Below are 17,193 nucleotides of genomic sequence, written 5' to 3'. Positions count from 1 at the left end.
ACAGCGTGAGCAGGGGAGGGTCAGAGAGAGAGGGAGTCACAGACTGAAACAGGCTCCAGGCTCTGAGCTGGCAGTCAGCACAGAGCCCGACGCGGGGCTCGAACCCATGAACCGCGAGATCATGACCCAAGCGAAAGTCGGACGCTTAACTGACTAAGCCACCCAGGCGCCCCGTGGTAAGTATCTTCTTAATTCAACAAGGCACCACAGTACAGGACATCTCAGAGATACTGCAGGTCCAGTTCCAGACACTACAGTAAAGCAAGTATCACAATAAAGCAGGTCAAACAAAATTTTGGTTTCCCAGTGCATACAGAAGTTATATTTACACTACACCGTGGCCTGTAAAGTGTGCCACAGCATATCTAAAAAAAAAACAATGGACGTACCTTGGTTAAAAAATACTTTATTGCTAAAAAAAAACAAACGCGAACCATCAACTGAGCTTTTGGTGAGCCGTAATCACTAATCAGAGGTCACCATAATATGGTAATGAAAAAGTTTGAATACTGGGAGAATTACAAAATATGACACACAGATACAAAGTGAGCAAATGCTACTGGAAAAAATGGCACTGATAGACTCCCATGATACAACGTTACCACACAAATATCTAATAAAATAAGGTATGACTGTAATTATTTCAGAAAGACACAGCCATTCATGGTAATAATCTACCATGGATGGAAAGTACCAACAGGCTCAAAATTAAGCTTTCAGTGAGAATAGGACACAGGACATGTTCTGAGAGAGTGGGAAGTAAGAGTTAAACAAAACAAAACAAAGAAGAGCTGTAGATAAGGGGATCCAAAGGAATGTATTAATTGGATTGCTTCTCTTTGCCCAAACTGTGACATTCCAAATCAGGGAATATTAACCAGGGTCCAGTGGGGCAAAGGTTGGGGGTAAGGGTGGGGATGAAAGTGGAAGGTGGTTCAGAGTTTGAAATCTCCCAAAAGTATATGTGAAACGTTGAATGTAAATATTATTTGAAGAGAGGATTCCTACCTTTTATCATTTTCAAAAAGGTAAAGGACCCCATAAAGGACAAGAATCACTGCTACAATGACTTGTCTGCTTTCCAAAGAAAATAAAACGGTATAGAACAGATATTCAGTGTAGTCAATTTTAGAAACAAAATGTCAGACCAAATTGTATAAACTCAACTACCAATACAAAAATAACAACTGCCTGCTGAAGCAAACTTAAGGCAATTTCATATAAACAACGAAGAAAATGAAGTAAGAAATCTTGAAAAATGGCTCATGTTACCTAAAAACATATTTATGGACCAGAGGAGCATGGACTTGGGATCCAGACATTCAGAAGAAGCTGGCTCTAAACCTCAAGGGGGAAAAAAAGTGGCCCCAACCAGTGGCTTTAAGCAGTCCAATAGACTTTGTAAACACTGAGCTCTACCAATTTTCTCTGTGGCATTCTAGATTCTTGGGCCTTGGGGATTTTTGAAAATTTGGCCAAGACAGAAAAAAATATATATTCCTAAAGTTTTCTCCATGGATTTATATGAGAGAACCACACTAGAGATGGGAATTCCACAGCAAGTTTACAAATTCTGGTGCACCTAGACATTATGTTAAAAAGAGATGTTGAGGGGCACCTGGGTGGCTCAGTCGGTTGAGCGTCTGACTTCAGCTCAGGTCATGATCTCGCAGTTCATGGGTTTGAGCCCCACAATGGGCTCTGTGCTGACGGCTCCGAGCCTGGAGCCTGCTTCTGATTCTGTGTCTCCCTCTCTCTCTCTGATCCTCCCCTGCTCACGCTGTCTCTCTGTCTCTCTCAGAAATAAAACATTAAAAAAAATTTTTTTAAAGAAAGAACAGATGTTGGGCCTTTACCTGAAATAAGCCATCACACATTTCTGAGTTGATTAAATCCCCGCCCCCCCCCCCAAACTTACTCCTGGGAAGTGTGCTGAAGCAAAGATTTTACTCTTCACTACATGTTAAGGGCTTAGTTCTTGCTACTTTCTACGGTAGGGGACTAGCAGCATCAGGGGCATCACTTGGGAGCTTGCTAAAAATGCAGAATCATAGGCCCTAGACCTATTAACTCACAATCTGTATTTTAACCAGACCTCCGGGTTGATTCTTCTGTACATTGAAGCTGGGAAGCACTGCTCCAAGTAACTCCCAATGTAGAAATACAGACTAATGAGGTTACTTATCAAGTTATGGTGAATTCATTTTTTTAAAGTTTTTTCTTATGTTTACTTACTTTTAAGAGAGAGAGGAAGCGAGAGCGAGTGAACATGAGCAGGGGAGGGGCAGAGAGAGATGGAGACAAAGAATCTGAAGCAGGCTCCAGGCTCCCAGCTGTCAGCACAGAGCCTGATGCAGGGCTTGAACCCACAAACCGTGAGATCATGACCTGAGCCGAAGTCGGACGCTTAACTGCCTGAGCCACCCAGCAGCCCCAAGTTACAGTGAATTTAAAAGGTACAACTGCTGAAGGCTAAGACACTGGACCCACCCAAGGCCAAGGATTCTGACTAGCACAAGTGTTATAGCTGAGGTAATCAACATATTTAACAAAATAGCTTTTCTCTTTCATTTTCTTTTTTTTTTTAAACCTAAGGAGAAAGAAAAATGCACAAGACTCACTTACCCATTGATAGATGTTCTAGACATAAACAGGCTAAAAACAGATGACACAAAAGAGTGATATAATTGGATAAATAGCCAGCCCGATTTCTCAATACTGTTGTTTAAGAAGATCTGGGTTCCTTGATCAAGATAGCTCTGAACAAAGACAGCCTGGAGTGATTCGCATAATTTCTCTCTGTTGCACACGTACCACTAAAAAAAAGAAGAACAAGTGAAAACACACAACTGAAGTGTCATCTAAGACGTTCAACAACAGAAGCCAGAAGACTAAATTAAATCGGTATTTCCAAATGTTATAATTTCATGGCACTTTGAGGATAATCATCATCATCTCTTATACTCAGATGACCTATAAAGTGTAAAATATTTCCACATACATAATTTCTCATTGAATTCCCATAACAGGGGAGGGGAAACAGGATAGAGGTTTGAGTCATGCAGCTTAGTAGGTAGCAGAGCCAGGCCACAGTCCAGTATTTCAGGTATTCTGAGCCCCAGCCCAATATTTCAGTCACTATAGCCCTGGGAACCTGAGATCCAGGAAGGCTCTGTTGGCCTCTCCATCACTGAAAATCAACATCAGCATCGGGGCGCCTGAGTGGCTCAGTAGGTTAAACGTCCGACTTTGGCTCAGGTCATGATCTCACGGTTCGTGGGTTTGAGCCCCGCATCGGGCTCTGTGCTGACAGCTAGCTCAGAGCCTGGAACCCGTTTCAGATTCTGTCTCCTTCTCTCTCTGCCCCTCCCCCACTCGTGCTTTGCCTCTGTGTCTCAAAAATAAATAAAACATAAAAAAAAAGAAAATCAATATCAGCATCAATAACTAGCATTATTAACCTTGTTTTCAGATAAGGAAACAGTCACATAACACAATGATTTAATTCAAAACCACCAAACAAATCATGGCAGAGCAAAGCAGCACAAATTACCACTCCAGTGACCAGATGAAGCTGCCTTTCTTCTTGTAGGCTATATAGAGGACTTTAGAATTATTGAGGTATGCTTTACCAGGTCATAGAACATTCTCACAGACAGGGGTAATATGTGCTTGAGAAAGATCAAGGAGTTACTTAAGGTCGCAATGTAATCGATGAGAAGACAAGGTAATAACATGCTGAGAACCAGATATCTGGGAATAGGTTCTAACCGGAACACACTTTTAAGAACAAAATTCAAGAGCTTCAACTGTGGATGAAATTTAACCTTCCATAATAAATGTTTTCCATTTTCATTTAGAGGTAGTGTACCAAGGAAGGGAAGGAAGTCGATCGTAAGGCACGTCAGCTTTAGAGTCAGCTCCAGATCAAGTCCAGGCTCTGCCATTCCTGTGTAAGCTTGGACAATTCACTTAATCTCTGAGCCTCTGTTCATTCATCCGTAGCCTAGAGAGGTCACTGGTATCTATCTATCCTAGTAGGGTGTTGAAAGGATTAAATAAGATAATGCAGGCAAATCCACAGAAGAATCCTATAATAGCAATGAGATTCCTCTAACATGGCCTGATAAATAAGAGCACGCCCATTAATTACAATGATGAAACTGTAGGGTTGACCAGTTATTATTAATCCATTATGTGCTATAAAACAATCAATTTTTTCCAATAAAGGGTCTACTGGCCAAAAGTAATTTGCTTCCCCTTGACAAATATAACCATTATCAGCAGGCATCCTGTAACTATTTACGCAATTAGTGGACAAATTTTACAGTCATCCTAAGCTTGCTAAATGTTAAAAGAAATCTTGGGTAACATTCCTGACACTAACATTGATAGGAACCAGTTATAATCCAATACAAACAAGCAAACAGGCACATTAAAATTTTAAAGAATAACTAATCTTTTTACAAACCCTATATCCAAACTAGATACCAAATTTCCCAACTGTTGACTGATTTGTTAATTTGCCTTTTTTTTTTTTGAGGTTTATCTTAAGAAAGAGGGCGCATCCACCCAAGCAGTGGAGGGGCACAGAAAGAGGGAAAGAGAATCCCAAGCAGTTCCTGCAGTGTCAGCACAAAGCCCAACGCAGGGTTCCATCCCACAAACCTAAGTAAGGGTGAGATCATGACCCAAGACAAAATCAAGAGTCAGATGCTCAATGACTGAGCCACCCAGGTGCCCCAGTGGTCATTTACCATTTCAACACTGTTACCAAAACTGCTCAGACTTGAAAACTACTTTTATTTTTTCCATTCTATATAAGCTTCTTATATTCACCACCTATATTTTCTTCCTTGGTCTGAAAATGTTCTTGCTTAATCATTAACTAATTCTTAATATTCACTGTGCCTGAAGTTATGTCCCAGGAGAGGTCATAAACCATTTTTTATTATACTCATGACCTCCTGGTTCACATTCTGAACTCTGTAATACTGAGGCCACTCTGACTTTTATTTATTTTTTATTCTCTGAAATGACTAATCAAGATGAAAGCCATCACCTTGGTAATAGGCAATCAGGTACATTCTATTAATGTGGACAAGGAGTCATTCATGTGAAACAGAGGAGCTAAGAATTCCCTGGCACCCACTTGTAAATGGACAACTAGAACAATGAACTCTGACTTCTAGAACTAAGCAAGACTTGGCATCATTAACTGCAAATTTTGCTTTCAAGTGCCAAGAGGAAAACTAAGTTCTTAACAGCATTTCTCTCAATTCATTGACACATGTGGTTGAACCTTTATAGCTATACAAGTGCTTCAGAAAAGAAACTGCTTACAAAACAGAATGTGCTATGGAATGAAAAGGAGTAAAGCCCTTCTCTTTAAAGATAAAGGTTGGATAATTAAAAAAATATATTTTAAGGAGGGGGGCACCTGGGTGGCTCAGTCAGTTAAGTGTCCGACTTCAACTCAGGTCATGATCTTGCAGTTCATGCGTTGGAGCCCTGTATCGGGCTCCATGCTGACAGCTCAGAGCCTGGAGCCTGCTTCAGATCCTGTGTCTCCCTCTCTCTGCCCCTCTCCTGCTCACACTGTGTGTGTGTAAGCGTATGCGTGCACGGGTGCCTGTGCACACACATGTGTGTTTCTCTCAAAAATAAATAAACATTAAAGAAAAAATGTTAAGATAAAGATTGGGGGGTGCCTGGGGGTCCAGTGGGTTGACTGACTCTTGATTTCAGTGCAAGCCTGCTTGGGGTTCTCTCTCCCTCTCTCTCTGCCACTCCCCAGCTCGCATGCACACACACAGACACACACAGACACACACACACACACACTTTCTCTCTCTCTCTCAAAATAAATTAAGTAATTTAAAAAGTAAAAATAAAGATAAAGGTTGAAACCCATGCTCCTCCCGGCCATTTGCATGATACAAATATCAACTCCACAGCATTATTCGTAATCACCAAAAGGTGGAAACAAACCCAAATGTCTATCAACTGATAAACAAGACATGACTGATCTATACAACAGAATACGGATTATTCAACCATAAAAAGCAGTGAAGTCCTGATTCAGGTGACAACATGGATGAACCCTGAAAACATTATGCTAAGAAGCCAGTCACAAATGGCCACAAATGATATGTTCACTTACATGAACTGTCCAGAATAGGCAGATTCAGAGACAGAAAGCAGACAAGCTGCCAAGGGTTTGGGGGCCGGGGGTAATGGGGAGTGTCTACTAATGGATATACGGTTTCTTTCTGGAATGATGGTGGCTGCACAAGTTTGTTAATATATGGTACTAAAAACCACCAAATTATATACTTTAAAAGGATGGATGGTATGGTATGTGAACTATATCTATCTCAATAAAGGTTATTTTTAACATACACCTAATATCTAATGTGGATAGCACTTTTATCTTCCAGAAATTAAAAATGGTTTGAAAATTTAAGTGGCCAAACAAATCTCTTTAAAAACTTAATTTTTTAAATGCAAATCTGATCACATCACGACCCTGTTGCACAGAGTCTGAGGCTAATATCCAAAATGCTCACTATGGCTTATGAGGCTCTACATTTGCCCAGTCTGTGTCCACAGCCTTACCTCATGACACTGCCTGTCTACTTATAACACCTGGCCATTAACTATGTCACAACACTGCACCCCTCTCTTTTTCTGGAAGGCTCCTTTCCCCTGGCTATCTCACATGATGTTTGCTTCACTCCTTAATTTTCCCATCACCCCAACACACTCTTTACCTGGTCAATTCGACTTAATACTAAAATATTTCTTCAAGTATGTTTGCCTTAATTTGCAGACTAGGCTGGGTTCCCCCCATCTGAAAACCCTCTCCTACATCCAATGTCTCCTCAGTAACATTTATGACCACTGAACTAAATAATTGTACATAATTGTATGTTCAGGGTATATCTTCCCAGAGAGAAAGAAAATTTCATAAAGGTAAGGATAATGGCTGACTTCAATGCTTAACACAGATACAGTGAACAATACATGTTTGTCAAATGAATTACTGTTAAAATCACAGGCAGCCTCTGGGCATCTGGGTGGCTCAATTGGTTGAATGGCTGACTCTTGATTTTGATTCAGGTCAGGATCCCAGGACCCTGGGATCCAGCCCTGCATCAGGATCCCAGGACTCTGGGATCTAGCCCCGCATCAGGCTCCACCCCGAGTGTTGAGCATGGAGCTGTTTGGGATTATCTCTTTCTATCCCCTCTGCCCCTTCTATGCTCACTTGCTCTCTCTTTCTCTCTCAAAATTAAAAAAAAAAATTGCTTTTAATGTTTAAAAAATAAAATCACAGGCAGCCTAACAGAATTTGGGGTTTCTAGCAAAATCCTGGAGGGAATATATACATAGCCACAGAGACAGCAGTCGCTGGGTTTCTGCCAATTTCTGAAACTCCAAAGTTTTTGAAAGGTCTTTGATTATTTTACTTTATTTATTTATTTACTTACTTACTTATTTTTGAGTAATCTCTATATCCAACGTGGGGCTTGAACTCATGATCCTGAGATCAAGAGTCATATGCTCTACCAACTGAGCCAGCAAGGTGCCCCTGAAAGGCCCTGCTTAAATCCACTTCTGCAAACAGTGGTTTAAATCTACCCACTCACCACAAAATTGCAACACCACAAGCAAGCAACAAAGGATGACACTGACTAAACACCTACTTTGTACCAGGCCCTAGGCCAAGTACATTCACATTTCATTTGCCACCCCACAACTTCTGGACAAACAGGAAGCCTGGGGTTTCTGAGCACTTCCAGCTGATTCAGGTTCCTATTCTAGGTGCATGTTGTTTTATAAAGGTTTCTCTCTCTCTCTCTCTCTCTCTTTTTTTAATGTTTTATTTATCTCTAAAAGAGAAAGAAAGAGACAGCGTGAGCAGGGGAGGATCAGTGAGAGAGGGAGATACAGAATCTGCAACAGGCTCCGGCTCTGAGCTGTCAGCACAGAGCCCGACGCGGGGCTTGAACCCACGAACCGTGAGATCATGACCTGAGCCAAAGTCAGACGTTTAACCGACTGAGCCACCAAGGAGCCCCTATAAGGGTTTCTTCAAAGAAGTTTCTCTTCAGTCTACCCAGTGTGTCTGAGATTTATTTTCAGAAAAGAGAGCAGGACCATTCTGTCCAACTAAACTGGATTGGGTATGTTTAGAGAAAAGATCATCTGTTCTAGATAGCAACTAAATTATAGGGTTTCTCAACCTCAGCATTACTGACATTTGGGGCCAGTTAATCATAATTTGTTATGAGATCTGTCTGATGCATCAGAAGATGTTTAGCAGCACCCCAAGCCTCTACAAGTAGGGAGAACTTGCAACAAGACTGTAAAGATACTAAAAATTAGACAATAGCCAAATGAGGTAGACAGGAGTTGTGAATGCATATGTGACAATATTCACTAATCAAAATATAAAGTATTAGGTCAGGTCCCATGAACATCTCCTAATCTTTATAAAACCTTGGTGGATGAATCATTCCTTCAAAGCATAAATATAATTTTTTGATAAGATTATATTTGCTTATCAGAGTGATACAGTTAAAAGCTTATCAAAATTTATTTTTGAGTTCATAGTCAAATGTGTGCTATATAATTGTCTTTTCTTCCAAAATACAAAGATTGAGCACAGTAATAGAACTGGAATTAGAAAGTTATTTTAGGGGGGGCACCTGAGTGGCTCAGTCAGTTAAGCATCAGACTTCAGCTCAGGTCATGATCTCACAGCTCATGAGTTCAAGCCCCGCGTCAGGCTCTGTGCTGACAGCTGGGAGCCTGGAACCGGCTTCAGGTGGTCTGTCTGATTCTCTGCCTCTCCCCCTGCTCACGCACTCTCTCTCTCTCAAATATAAATAAACATTTAAAGAAAGAAAGTTTAAAAGTTATTTTATTTTAAAGTTATTTTAGGGTTAGGGCGGCTGGGTGGCTCAGTCAGTTAAGTGTCCCATACCTCACCTCAGCTCAGGTCATGATCTCATGGTTCAGGAGTTCGAGCCCCACATCAATGTGGTTCTGCACTGACAGCAGAGCCTGCCTGCAATTCTGTCCCTCCCTCTCTCTGCCCCTTCCCTACTTGTGCTCACTCACACGCTCTCTCTGCCACCTACCATCTCCTGAGCAAGTGTCATCTCTCTTAGGCTCAAGAGAGCCTCTCTATTTAAAAAAAGGGGGTACACCACCTACCTCTGGGAGTTGTTATGAGGATTAGAGAGAATGATACATTAAAGTGTCTGGCACACAACAGAAATGCAATAACTTGATTTCCTTCCCCTTCCTGTCCAAGGACCACAAAAACCAGTCAAAGAACTGAAGTTCAAGAAACCTAAAGTCAAGAGACCTAAAAACCACACGGTAGGTCTGGGAACCCAGCCATTCTCAAAAGGAATGAGTAACCAAAGACCTGAGGCATTTAGTGCCACTAAAAACAATTGGAAAGGCTCCATGGATGGGGTACATGAACCCAGAATCTTTCCTACTACAAGGAGGTGGTTAGACCAAGCCTAACAACATTGACCTGAGAGTTAAGGATTCCAAAATCATATTCTAAGTTCTGCAATGAATCCTATCAGTCCAGACATTCAATCACTGACACTTCCTTGCATCTAAACACAGCATAAGAGTAAATATTCAAACCGTTCATTATTCTGCCACAAATGACACAAACCTAAGCCAACAACCTCTTTATGTAAGATTTCATTGTGTACAGTGACAAGGCACCCTCACATCTGTGGAAGGAAACAATTTATATGGATTAGATTACGTTGTTTCAGCTTTGATTTAATAAATAAATTATTGGCAATTTTCATTTTAAATACACACTCACTGTTAGAATTTTACAATCCTAAGATTTAAAATTTTTCTTTAACTTTTTTACTTATTTCTGAGAGAGAGAGAGAGAGACAGCGTGAGAAGGAGAGGGTCAGAGAGAGAGGGAGACACAGAATTTGAAACAGGCTCCAGGCTCTGAGCTAGTTGTCAGCACAGAGCCTGACACTGGGCTCGAACTCACGAACCATGAGAACATGACCTGAGCCAAAGTCGGATGCTTAACCAACTGAGCCACGCAGGTGCCCCTATACTCCTAAGATTTTAACTAGGCTTTAGAAGGTCTAAGCAATGGGCTTTTACTGGCAATTACCAGAGTGCCCTCAAGCACCTTCAAAGGTGAAAATAAATGCCCCCAGTATATTCAGCAGCAGAGAGATCCTGGTATTCTGTGAAACTGAGGTAAACACTCGGGTTATTGTTGTTGTTTTTAATTTCTAGGAGAGAGAGAGAGAGATAGCATGAGCAGAAGAGGGTCAGAGAGAGAGGGAGTCACAGACTGAAACAGGCTCCAGGCTCTGAGCTGGCAGTCAGCACAGAGCCCGATGCGGGGCTCGAACCCACGAACCGCGAGATCATGACCTAAGCGAAAGTCGGACGCTTAACCGACTAAGCCACCCAGGCGCCCCTATTGTTGTTTTTTTTAATGTTTGTTTATTTTGAGAGAGAGAGAGAAAGAGAGACAGCATGGGGGGTGGGGTGAAGAGAGAGGGAGACCCAAAATCCGAAGAGGGCTATGAGCCTTCAGCCCAGAGCCAGACACAGGACTCAAACCCACGGACAAGGTGATCACCATCTGAGCCAAAGTCCGAAGCTTAACCCACTGAGCCACCCAGACTCCTGGAGGCAAACACTTGTATAGAGTTTCAATACAGTTAAAAGGAAGGACATTTTTCAAAATCTCTTTGGTATTCAGCTGCAGAGGCCTCCAGATTCTAGACGGCAGCTCAGAAGTGGACACAAATCCGTTAGTGTCCATCTGGCTAGCTGGTGACTGCTCCTGAGCATTGTTAATTCATGCCTGACTTTGGTCAACTCCTAAAAGGTAAATGGGGAGCGAGCGGACAGGACACTGAATCTGTCCATTAGCACAACCTCTAACCTATGGCTGTGATGTCCAAGTATTTTTTCACTTGGAAAAAGCACCCTATCATTTCAATTCTGTCTTATATCTATCACCCCTTGCAACATAACACAGTTCTGAGCTTATAGAAGAAGGTGAAAAAATAAATCCGATATAACACAAACTTGCAGTTTTAAGTTAGTTATACCTTGCTAATTCCAGATAACCAAGGTTACCTGTGCTCTTAAAACCCCTTACAGTACATCACCTGCAGAAACTGTCCTGGCTTGGTTCCAGAGAGTTCCATAACAATTCTTTTTGCACTCCTTCAGTTCAGAAACTATTGAATGACTATTATTATCAAGAACCTAGTTAGTGGGGCCAAAGAGTCCTTTCAAGTTTCAACAGTTCCAAAATTGATGCATTAACTTTAAGTACTAGGTACAATGAGTCAAAAACACTAGATGCAAACTTTTTGTTGCTGCTATTTTCTTTTTAAGTTCCAAGCCTGCCAATGTTGAAAAATGACATATCTAGTTTCTCACTGCCTGGCTCTACTTCTTCCCAATGAGGCAAACTATCCACCATGCAATCTGTGACTAAGAAATCTGCTGGTGACAAGGAAGCTGGAAACTTCCTCTGGGGAAAACTCTTTCTGTAAGGGGCCACAGAGTAAATGGTTTAGGCTTGTGGGTCACGCAGTACCAACCACTGCTGTTGTAGTGTGGAAGCCCCTACAGGCAATAAGTAAACGAATGTGGTAGCTCTGTTCCAACAAGACCTTATTTGTGGACCCTGAAATTTGAATTTCATATAAGAAATTTTCACATGTTACAAAATATTATATACTTTTGCAGCCATTTAAAAATGTAAAACTCTTACTTTACAGGCTGTAACAAAAATGTCAGTGAGCCCAATGTGGCCTGCAAGCTATATCCCAGCTCTAAGAGAAGTCCTTCCTTGCTTCTCCCTTGCCCAATTTGAAAAATAATCCCAGTTTTGAAGTTAGCACAGCAAACCAACTTATTAAAATGGTGCTGCTACTATGGTTTTAGAGCTACTTTAGGGCAAAGAAGCCTTTCAATTCACCTCCAGGCTATCATAAGTAAATAGCAATTTTTAATGACAAAATTTCCCAAGATCTCTCTTTTAACCAGAGAATCCTCCACCATTTCTTTATAAAATAACCAAAAAGAAAACTTGTGCTAAGTACAGTTCAATTAAATCCATAACCTCACTTTCATGCAACCCCAGAAGAACCAGATGTGGCTAGCTATGGAACCCACACACCCAAATGAACACCAGAAAACCCTGTATAAAACTATAAATGTGAAGGAGGAAAGAGCGTTACAGTTAAGTTACTTCACGAGTTAGAAAGCTCATAAGGCAAACCTAGGATCCTGGACTATATAGGAAGCAGATAACAAATCATCATCCCAGGCACTCTGCAGAGAGGAGAGTCTCCTCTTACACTTTTATCTCACAGTGGTTTCTATACACACGTTTCTTTTGTTCATTTTAATCTTTATTCATGGGCAATATTTTCATAATGTCAATGCATCACCTCAAAATAATGTCTGGATTGATCACTCTAAAGAAAGAGCCAACCTGCCCCCTAAATATTCAGAAAGTACCAGGTTAGTCTTCACCTTGGAGAAATTAGTGGCCAAATTGTTGATCCAACTGGTTAAAACACACACACGTACACACATACCCCAGTATCTCAGAAGCGTAACAAAGTAAATGAGGTATCTGAAACCAGTTTCAGTTTTCTTTAGAACCTGATTCAGTTTTTAAAAGGTGCACAATTAGAAAGTATCTCCTGTTAGGAGGTAATTGATTCTGAGGCTATATATCGAGCTATATTCTACCTAGACTCCATGAAAATCAAATCATGTAAATAGTTTTTCAGTTTTTAAAATATAACCAATTCTTTTAGAAGCATTATATATATAAATATATTACATATAAAATACATAGAAACAACATTTGATGTATTTTGTTATAGGTAAGAGGTAAAATACATCAAATGTTACGGTAGAGGTAATCACAAGTGTCATAAACACCTATAGCTAAGAGACTCAACCATAATTCCACATCAAAGGAAGTAAGTCTCCTTTTTATCCTTATTTCTACCAATTGTTGAAAATGACATTTCTGATTCATTGTTTTATGCCCCTATCCATATTCCATATGGATATGTGACATTTGGTAACTGTACATTATCACTGCAGAACTTTAGAATTGTTTCTCTAAGAACGATTAGTGTAAATAAACTGTAGCAAAGAATGTGGTTTTACGACTTAAGATCACCTACTGATTTTAAGTACACTGCTAACAATATCATAGGCACGTTTACGTTATAAGTTGCAACAGTTGTGGGATCACAGAAAAAAATTACTAAAATATATGACTTCCTTTAAAAATAGAAAAGGGGTCACAATCAGTAGTATTTACTAAATAAAAACTATATGCTGCTTTTCTTAATGAATTGCTTTATGTCCTTAGATAATTCTTTATTTTCATTAAAACACATGAAATCAACCCGAGTGTAAACTCTCTGAACACCTGGCACAATAAGAAATGTAACATAGGAAAATGAGAAATCTATGAAAATGGTAAGACACAAGATGGGGAGTAACCACTTACTGCTCTCTCGAAAGGCAAGATGCACTATAAATGCTAGCAATTATAAGGCAACACTGGCAGAATTTAAAAGCCTCTTTTCAATGGTTAACCACAAACTATATTACGGTAAAAAATGAAATATCACTCTTAATTCTACAGCTGACCTGCACATTCTTCTGTAAGTGGCACCAAACTAAGCTAATGAAAAGACTACCCAACCGGTCACATCGCGTCGTTCATGATCCACAACTCTGAAAAGAATTCACTCCTCCCTAATTGTTTTAAAAACCCTTCCAGGAAAAGCTTGCATCATCTTTCTTCTTACCACATCTTTCTGGTCGGCTACCAACATCGAAGTTAAAAGCAGATCTCTCTTTGGTGGCAGAGGAAGGTTCAAAAGGATGGGAGTGTGAGGACCTGTCAAACACATTTAACTGCTGAGGGAAAATGTCACCCGAATAAACCCAGAGGGTTAAAAGGCTCACGAAGCACGGTTAAATTTCTTTATGGCCCTTTGTATGTTCAGAGATTTAACCACACAAAAAGGACTTGCTTTTCGCTTTGATTCTCGGGGGGTGATGAAGGCGGTCCACGGTAATGGGTTTGGTCTGGTCGTTTACATCGCAGGCCCGGGTGCCAGATGGATGCCCGTGGCCACGCGCCCGCCCCAAAGTTCCTGCGCCCTGCCGCCCGGCGCCTGCATCTCTGCCTGGCACCCGGGAACAATGCGGGGCGCCAGGGCGCCCGCACTCCGCCCGGGAAGGAACCAGAGGCCGTTCTCCACCCGCTCCCGGGAACAAAAGGCGCCGCGGGGCCCGGGCCGGACGCTCGGGGTTCACGGAGCCAGCGCCCGGCGGGGACGACGTAGGGAAAACTTTCCGAGGGGCCGAGGCGGCGGGGCGAGGGCCTGGGGAGGCCCTCTCGCCGCGACGCCCCGCACAATAGCCGGGCCGAGCGCGGGAAGGCCGGGCCGCCACGCCCCCGCCCCAGCCGGGCCCGGGCCCGACCCTGGTCGCGTACCTGGTGGTTCTCCTTCCTGCCGCCCGCGGCCGCCGCCGGCCCGCCGGGGCCGCTCGTCATGTTCACGTACAGGGAGCGGGTGAGCGGGCTCCGCAGCGTCCACATCCTCCGCGCCAGCCACACGGACGCCAGGCTCAGGCACAGCCAGCCCGCGAAAAGTCTCATCGGGGGCCGCGGCCGCTCGTTCGGATCACCGCCGGCGCCGGGGCGAGGAGGAGGAGGTGCCGCCGCCTCCGGCCACCGCCGCCGCCGCCCGGGCTCGAGCCATCGCGCCCAACTTGCCCATCCAGCCCCTTCAGGGCCGAGGCGGGGGGTGGGGAGGAGCGGGCGGCGCACTGCCTTCCCGCCTCCCCCTTCCTTTCCGCCCACGGAACGCCGCCGCCGCCGGCGCCAGTTTCCAGCCGGAGGACTTACGAGCTGCCGAAGCGCGCTCGCGCGCGGACTGAGCTGCCGGCTGGGAGGCGGGACAAAGGGAGCGCGCGTTCGCCAGGCGCGCGCCACCGCCTCCTGTCTGGGCCACGGCTCCACGTAATGGCGGAGATGATTTTCATTTTTTGACGGCAAGGGAGATACTTCCGAAGGCAGTTACTGAAGCCTCCCAGTCCCTCCAAGGTGGTATCCTTAGGACTTGAAGTCGTCCCTCGCCTTAGTCGTTGCCTCTGGACGCCTCAGTCCCCTCCCCCAAACCCCCGACCCCGGCAGGACTTCCATCCTGCTGTGCAGATTGACCCGAGGGTGAGAAGAGGGAGCCTCCTGCCGTTCGTACGTCCAGACTGTCAGACAACACCTTGCCTGAGACGGACGCTGCCAGTTAACTGTCACTAGCTCAGCTGCGTGTCTTATTTAGAGCCGATGAGCCAGACCCCACCCCAAGGGCCTCCACCCTGCTCCGTAGGAGCTACAAAGCAATCTGGAATTTAGGGGGAAAGGATGTCACCAAGTCCTCCGCTCTTCCCAGTCCTGTCCCCCAAGCCTGGCAAGATTCTGGCTATATGATTCTAAGAGGCATCCGTGAAGCTCTGCCTTTGTTGGAAGCTACTGCAGCTCAGGCACCTGCAAGTAATACGTTGATGTATTGATGACCCTGCCCGAGAGCGAAGACCCCCCCCCCCCCAAATCAGAGTCCCTTGCTGCTTGTTTCCTTCAACTAACAGACGGAAGTTGGACCCAACACGTCTTAAAGCGAACTAAGCTCCGGGAGCAGTATTTACCCGGATGTTTCTTTGATCATTTCTAGCATGAGGAGACCTAGCAACGTTTCAGAACCAAAGGGTTACGCTGTGTTCCTGTGTCTGAAGTTCTTCCTGCTGCTACCACCAAGCTACAACTAAGGAGTAATATATTTAATGGGTTCTCTAGCTTCAACACCTTTTCCAGGTTTGTTTGGAAACTGCTTTTAATTTAACTGCACTAGAAATAATGTAAAACATTTTATTTTAGTTCAAAAGAAATAAGCCTTACCACCAACTCCAGTATTGCACTTCAGAGATTATCATTTATGAAGCAGTGGTATGGTGATTCACTGATGAGGAACAAAATCGTATTTTACCCACAAACATGTTTATTAGCTTCTAAAAATCCTAGCTTGGCACTTTTTGGTAACAGGGACATCTTGTTGCCTAATGTGAGGTAAGCTATAACAAACAAAAAGGGGAAAGGGGGAGGGTACTTTGTGTTCTCTCTTTTCAGTATATTACCTGACTGTTTCCTGCTAAAACTCCAAAGAGCCTGAACCTTACTAAATCTAATCCAAACCTCTAGTGGTCCTGACCGAAGTCATCAAAAGGAAACTATATTAACCAGTCTAAATAACTCAGTTTGTTTACCATGTCACCTGTCCCTCCTATCTCATGAAATCAGTGTCAGATAAAGCAGTCTTCATCTTTTTGGAGAAGGGTGAAAGCAATAAGAATATATAAAGTGACATATTTCATTTCTGAAAACAAAAGAGACAAAAGGTATGCCCCCCACCTATAGAGTAAAACCTGAGGAGTCACAGCACAGAGACTGCAAAGTGTGTCAGATGAACAAGAAGCAACTAGATGGCTGCTGAACTCTGAAGGATTTGGGGGTCAGTTGATGTCCATGGAGCCTAGCATCTCAAAGGAGCAGATTTTCATTTTATACCTGAGCAGCTGGCCTGGAAAAATAAATCACCCACACATTTAAAATACTCTATACTAATCACAAAATAGTCAAATACATGTTATTTACCCTTAGCAAACACAGGAAGAAACCAAAGAACAGCATGATCAAATGATTTGCCTAAAAGCAGAGCAAATTCAATAGCAGACCTTTTCATAGAACCTGGTATCCCAGCTTGTGATCCTTCGATCCATGTAAGAAGCCTCCTCGTCTCTCTCTTCTCAGAGAGCCTCCTGAATTACAAATGAGGAGGAAGGAAAACAGCAAGAGTAAATATACTAAGCAGAAGTTCAGATTGCCCTCGGGGACTGCCCCCTTCCTTCATCTACTAGAATGTCACTACTGTATATTAAAACCTCAATTAAAAACCTCAGTTATCCATAATGGAGAGGGGAAGATGCACAGATAACACAAGAAGCTGAAAACCAGCCGTATCCCTTCTAACGTGGCTTTCAAATGCAGTCAGTCAT

At 43.0% G+C, this 17,193-nt stretch overlaps 1 protein-coding gene across 3 annotated transcripts in view; it reads right to left on the bottom strand.

Annotated features, from left to right (window-relative positions):
- The window catches only part of METTL9 (methyltransferase like 9), a 46,911-nt gene extending 29,960 nt beyond the window's left edge, over window positions 1–16,951 (bottom strand). The window contains exons 1-2 of one of the 3 annotated variants that reach the window (XM_039234395.1): window positions 16,873–16,951; window positions 2,626–2,816 (exon numbers count right to left, since the gene is read on the bottom strand). In XM_039234395.1, the coding sequence (XP_039090326.1) occupies window positions 2,626–2,816; window positions 16,873–16,917 (236 nt within the window). In that variant the 5' untranslated portion in view covers window positions 16,918–16,951. Of the gene's footprint in view, window positions 1–2,625; window positions 2,817–14,578; window positions 14,959–16,872 lie in introns of those variants that run through there. The other 2 variants (XM_039234394.1, XM_039234393.1) reach the window with 2 other exon arrangements.
- Between the last annotated feature and the right edge of the window lie 242 nt (window positions 16,952–17,193).

Source organism: Hyaena hyaena, unplaced genomic scaffold (genome assembly GCF_003009895.1).
Source record: "Hyaena hyaena isolate Hyena2069 unplaced genomic scaffold, ASM300989v1 scaffold_88, whole genome shotgun sequence".
NCBI classification, from domain to species: Eukaryota; Metazoa; Chordata; class Mammalia; order Carnivora; family Hyaenidae; genus Hyaena; species Hyaena hyaena.
This window is presented reverse-complemented; position numbering and strand designations above follow the sequence as displayed.